Here is a 7,124-nt window from a genome sequence, read left to right on the forward strand (position 1 = left end):
CTAAGCCAATCATAATCATGCACCATATGTATGCACACTATCATTACCACACAAAGAAATTCATATAAATGAAATTAAAGCACCATATTATTTACGTTTTCTATACATCGTCCTCGATAGGTTAGATTTAGGTGCATTCATCTCCCATACCCACTATCCTCTCAGCTTAATATAAAATCACCACCACCGCCACAATCACCACCACCACCACCACCACCACCACCACAAGCATCACCTGCCTCACTCTTTCTCCTGGCCAGCGAGCAAACATTGAGGGTGTTCAAAATGATGCAATGTGAGTCATAACAAGAGCTCGCAGAGGGACCAAAATACTGAGCCACCACCCCTGCCATTGAGGGGGGGGGGGGGAGGAGAGGGCTGGCCAGACGCCAATGCCACCCACCATTGGACCATAATATTTGGGTACAAACTAACACTCTGTATAGTGCTGGTATTCATTCACTGGTCCTTGTTCATCACACCCACTGAGAAGAGAGAGGTGGGGAGAAAGGGGGAAAAGAGGAGGAGAGAAGGGAGAAGAGAGGGGCCCCCGGGCACTACCGGGTACGCTATGCCCTCAACACCCTCAATATTCGACAACTGGTGTAAAGAAAACGGAAGGTGTGCGGATACTGGCAATAATAGGGGGTCACTCTTGCATAATGGGGAGGCCGGCCGGCCCGCTGTGGTCCCCGCCTCACACCGTAAGTCATGCTTAGTCACACCTAATGACCACTTACCTCCTGTAATTGGTCAATGTTAAGGTGATTCATTAGCTGATTGTCACGTCAGGTAACCATCTCACCTGTACAATATGGCGGCCAAGACGAGGTAATTTTCTCACCTGTGTAATAGGCGGCCTAGACAATTAAGCCAACATTAAGACAATTAAGTTGCTTCTACCACCATCGCTGCCTCTACCACCATCGCTGCCTCTACCACCATCGCTGCCTCTACCACCATCACTGCCTCTACCACCATCGCTGCCTCTACCACCATCGCTGCCTCTACTACCAACGTTGCTTCTACCACCATCGCTGCCTCTACCCCCATCGCTGCCTCTACCACCATCGCTGCCTCTACCACCATCACTGCCTCTACCACCATCGCTGCCTCTACCACCATCGCTGCCTCTACCACCATCACTGCCTCTGCCACCATCGCTGCCTCTACTACCAATGTTGCTTCTACCACCATCACTGTCTCTACCACCTTCGCTGCCTCTACCACCATCGCTGCCTCTACCACCATCGCTGCTTCTACCACCATCGTTGCCTCTACCACCATCGCTGCTTCTACCACCATCGTTGCCTCTACCACCATCGCTGCCTCTACCACCATCGCTGCCTCTACCACCATTGTTGCTTCTACCACCATCGCTGCCTCTACCACCATCACTGCCTCTACCACCATCACTGCCTCTACCACCATCACTGCCTCTACCACCATCACTGCCTCTACCACCATCGCTGCTTCTACCACCATCGCTGCCTCTACCACCATCACTGCCTCTACCACCATCGCTGTCTCTACCACCATCGCTGCCTCTACCACCATCGCTGCCTCTACCACCATCGCTGCCTCTACCACCATCGCTGCCTCTACCACCATCACTGCCTCTACCACCATCACTGCCTCTACCACCATCACTGCCTTTACCACCATTGCTGCCTCTACCACCATTGCTGCTTCTACCACCATCGCTGCCTCTACCACCATCACTGCTTCTACCACCATCGCTGCCTCTACCACCATCACTGCTTCTACCACCATCGCTGCCTCTACCACCATCGCTACTTCTACCACCATCGCTGCCTCTACCACCATCGCTGCCTCTACCACCATTGCTGCCTCTACCACCATCACTGCCTCTACCACCATCACTGCCTCTACCACCATCACTGCCTCTACCACCATCGCTGCCTCTACCACTATCATAATCAATAACACTTTCTCCGCCTCAGTTACTGCAGCAACCCGGCTTCTCCCGACCTCGTTAGTGCTAACATCCTCACTACCACCCACACACGTGTAGCAGGTATTGACTGTATATATATTTATTTATTTATTTATTTATGCATATACAAGAATGTACATAAGGAATGTGAGGATACAATTATGGTAATTACAGTCTTGTAAAGCCACTAGCACGCGCAGCGTTTCGGGCACTGGGGGTTTCGGGGTTATATATATATATATATATATATATATATATATATATATATATATATATATATATATATATATATATATATATATATATATATATATGACAATGTCAGACCACGGAGGAAAAATGAAACAGGAAATTTCCTTAAGTACTTTCGTATATTAAATACATCTTCAGAAGGTCTTTTTGTATTTAATATACGAAAGTACTTAAGGAAATTTCCTGTTTCATTTTTCCTCCGTGGTCTGACATTGTCACATTCTTAATCACGTGTTTATTTTCGTGATATACACACACACATATATATATATATATATATATATATATATATATATATATAAATATATATATATATATATATATATATATATATATATATATATATATATATATATATATAAAACTGATGATGGGGAATTAGCCTTGGCTACCATCATCTTTTGTCCGGTAGTGATGCTCGAGTGGTTAAGGTGTCCTGTACACCAGTTGCAAAGTGCTCCTGGCAGTATGCGTTCGAGTCACTTATGGGGTGTGAGTTTTCAATTGCATATATGCCTGGGGACCATTCAGGCTTGTTCGCATACGTACATACATACATACATACATACATACATACATACATACATACATACATATATATATATATATATATATATATATATATATATATATATATATATATATATATATATATATATATAAACGCTATTGATGGCGGAGTAGATGTAAGATTGGGCTGCTATTCCCTGTCGGCCTGGGTTCGAAGCCTTCAAGGAATCATTTTGATTTCGAGAATCGTCTAGTTGATCTAAGACTTGTTAAATGTCTCTACCTCGCCCTTGTGAGGCACTTCAAACAATCTCATCTCATTAGCGGTTGGAGTGTCACTTGAGAATATTTATGACCTCTCGTGTACTCTAGAGGACCTCTCCAACCTGCTATGCTCTAGTGGTACTCTGGTGTCAAGACTCTGTGCGCTAGAGTCAGAGTTCGTTAACTTCTTGAGGGGGAAGGGAGGGGGAGTCCAGGGGTTAAATCACCCGATTGTATGATTTACTTCGTCCTGTCAATGTTAAACCAATCTCATATCTAGGTTAACTCAGTGTCATATGTCAACGTCAAATCAACGTTATATCAACGTCATATCACCGTCAAATCAACGTCATATCAACGTTATATCAACGTCATATCAACGTCAAATCACCGTTATATCAACGTCAAATCAACGTCAAACCAACGTTATATTAACGTCAAATCAACGTCATATCAACGTTAAATCAACGTCATATCAACGTCAAATCACCGTTATATCAACGTCAAATCACCGTTATATTAACGTCAAATCAACGTCAAATCAACATCATATCAACGTCAAATCCACGTCAAATCAATGTTATATCAACGTCATATCACCGTTATATTAACGTCAAATCAACGTCAAATCAACATCATATCAACGTCAAATCAACGTCAAATCAACGTTATATCAACGTCATATCAACGTTATATCAACGTCATATCAACGACAAATCAACGTTATATCAACGTTATATCAACGTCAAATACACGTTATATTAACGTCATATCAACGTCAAATCAACGTCATATCAACGTTATATCAACGTCAAATACACGTTATATCAACGTCATATCAACGTCAAATCAACGTCAAATCAACGTCATATCAACGTCAAATCCACGTCAAATCCACGTCATATCAACGTTAAATCAACGTCAAATCAACGTCATATCAACGTTAAATCAACGTCAAATCAACGTCATATCAACGTCAAATCAACGTCATATCAACGTAAATCAACGTCAAATCAACGTCATATCAACGTTAAATCAACGTCAAATCAACGTCAAATCAACGTCAAATCAACGTCAAATCAACGTCACAAAATCATTCAAACAACGTTAGTTCATAGTTGACATATCAGCGTTGTTTGCTTGGCTACAGCAGATGAAAGGGTAGGGAGGAGGAGGAGGAAGGGTTGATTAAGACATGATTGAAACATGCTTGAGAAATGGTTGAGGCATATGACAGTTTACGTGGTTGAGGCATCATGTAGAGACATGATTAGGACATAGAAGATTCCTGAGGTAAGGTAATCATGAGGTTATCGCGCTAAACAATTTCAATTGCTTTATCATGCACCCCATACCAATCTAGTGGGCGGTGGTGCCCTCTAGTTCGTTTAGCTAAGCAAATAACAATCTTTTGACCCTAGTTACACAATTATTAATGGTATGTATACATGTATACATACTCATGCATACATGTACATATACATACGTATACATATAAACATACACATACATATTCAATCACCTACACAAATATACACATCAATAATCTTTTGTGTCACAAGTGATCAACAAGAGGCTCACAACAGTCACTATACAAGGCACTTTACATCTATGGTGAATCACACAGTTACTAGTCTTGCTGCACCCCCACCCAACTGGGCGGCAGCTTTACAGTCACGTGCTCCACACCCAAGCAACTGGACGGCAGCTTTACAGTCATGTGCTCCACACCCACCCAACTGGGCGGCAGCTTTAGTCATGTGCTCCACATCCACCCAACTGGGCGGCAGCTTTACAGTCATGTGCTCCACACCCACCCAACTGGGCGGCAGCTTTACAGTCATGTGCTCCACACCCACCCAACTGGGCGGCAGCTTACAGTATTACGCGCTAAACCAGTATTGTATTGTCACGATGAATTACACAGTATGATTAATTATATATATATATATATATATATATATATATATATATATATATATATATATATATATATATACTGTATATATACTGTATATATATATATATATATATATATATATATATATATATATATATATATATATATATATATATATATATATATATATATATATATATATATATATATATATATATATATATATATACTGTATATATACTGTATATATATATATATATATATATATATATATATATATATATATATATATATATATTGGTGTATACTGGCAGCAGGTTTTCTTTCAAACATGTTTCATTGAATATGACCGCATATTCTGTATTTATTATTTTCTGGTTTAGGGCTTCTATCCCTCTAACTATTTTCTTAGCATCAGGGCTTAATTGGAATAGGAGTTCTAAAGAACTCCTATTCCAATTAAGCCCTGATGCTAAGAAAATAGTTAGAGGGATAGAAGCCCTAAACCAGAAAATAATAAATACAGAATATGCGGTCATATTCAATATATATATATATATATATATATATATATATATATATATATATATATATATATATATATATATATATATATGTTATGCTTCCATTCTGAGCTGTGGCTGAGAGCACGGTCGACATAAGTGTTAACAACACTCCTCTTGTACCTGTCTGGGCAGTCGCTGTTGGCATTTAGGCACATTCCTATGTTTGTTTCCTTAGTGTAGACTGCAGTGTGGAAACCTCCGCTCTTTTCCATGACTGTTACATCTAGAAAGGGCAGCTTCCCATCCTTTTCCATCTCGTAAGTGAAACGCAGCACAGAACTCTGCTCAAATGCCTCCTTCAGCTCCTGCAGATGTCTGACGTCAGGTACCTGTGTAAAAATGTCGTCAACATACCTGCAGTATATGGCCGGTTTCAAGTTCATGTCGACTAAGACTTTTTTGCTCGATGGTACCCTTCTTGAGCCCGGATGGGCACATGTATAAGCAAGTAGATGGGGTCGCCATGGGTTCCCCCCTAGGTGTCCTGTTTGCAAACTTCTACATGGGTACCATCGAGCAAAAAGTCTTAGTACCCTATACCCCCTATTAGACTATTTTACAGGAACTTCTTTTCCACAGCTCATAAAACGGAGGAAAGGGTCCTGAAAGATATTGTTAATAGAAACGTTATCCCTACAGACAAAAATCAGAGGATACAACTGACGATTTACTATAAAACCAGAAAAACGGCCAGCCTACTCATGAGAAACTCTCCAGACACAAAGCAGAACGCTTTAAAAGAGACCAACGTCGTCTATGCCTTCAAATGCCCTCTTGGGGACTGTAAGCTCCAAAAAAACCCAGTATATAGGCAAGACAACAACATCTCTTTCTAGGCGTTTAACGATGCATAAGCAACAGGGCTCCATTAAGGAACATATAATCTCTTCCCACAACCAAACCATCGCCAGAGAAATCCTAGTAAACAACATAGAAATCATCGATAGATACAGCGATAGCAGGCGGCTTGACGTGTGCGAGGCACTACACATTAAAAAGTCAACACCAGCAATCAACAGCCAATTAATGCACAACTATATTCTACCCACCTCAAGACTCCGCTCCAATATAGAAGCATCAAGAAATATGGACCAATAGGCTTTCTACAAATCACTTCCATTCAATACCCATTGTTTCCTGTACTGTCTTGTGTTTAGGAATTTAATACCCTATTAAATACCACCTCACCCCATCCACCTCACTCAAATGTAGATATAAACAAATCAGAGATGTGTAAGTTCTATTCAGTTGTGTATGTGTAAGCTAAAGTCTTTGAAAATGTAATAAGTTTTACGAAACGCGCTCAAGTGTCGTGTCAGACTAGAAATAAAAATGAATTTTGGAGAATTGATTTTTGAATTACCACCAACAGTGAAAAGAAACGTACGAAAGATCGAGAAAATTCGTGTTAGAATTATTAATCTTACTTTTTCGGTCATATTTAATAATATTTATATATATATATATATATATATATATATATATATATATATATATATATATATATATATATATATATATATATATATATATGTATATATATATATATATATATATATATATATATATATATATATATATATATATATATATATATATATATATATATTGTCTGGAAACTATTGTTGCGGCCCTAACAACCCTCCAAAGCTTAATAGGACCTAATCCTAGCACC

The 7,124-nt window shown here is 39.7% G+C and overlaps 1 protein-coding gene across 1 annotated transcript in view; it reads left to right on the forward strand.

Annotated features, from left to right (window-relative positions):
• The first annotated feature begins 285 nt into the window (after positions 1-285).
• The window catches only part of LOC138351429 (streptococcal hemagglutinin-like), a 27,518-nt gene continuing 20,679 nt past the window's right edge, over positions 286-7,124 (forward strand). The window contains exons 1-2 of the mRNA XM_069303252.1: positions 286-295; positions 894-1,995. Of these exons, the coding sequence (XP_069159353.1) occupies positions 286-295; positions 894-1,995 (1,112 nt within the window). The remainder of the gene's footprint in view (positions 296-893; positions 1,996-7,124) is intronic.

Source organism: Procambarus clarkii, chromosome 49, assembly GCF_040958095.1.
Source record: "Procambarus clarkii isolate CNS0578487 chromosome 49, FALCON_Pclarkii_2.0, whole genome shotgun sequence".
In the NCBI taxonomy this organism is placed as follows: domain Eukaryota; kingdom Metazoa; phylum Arthropoda; class Malacostraca; order Decapoda; family Cambaridae; genus Procambarus; species Procambarus clarkii.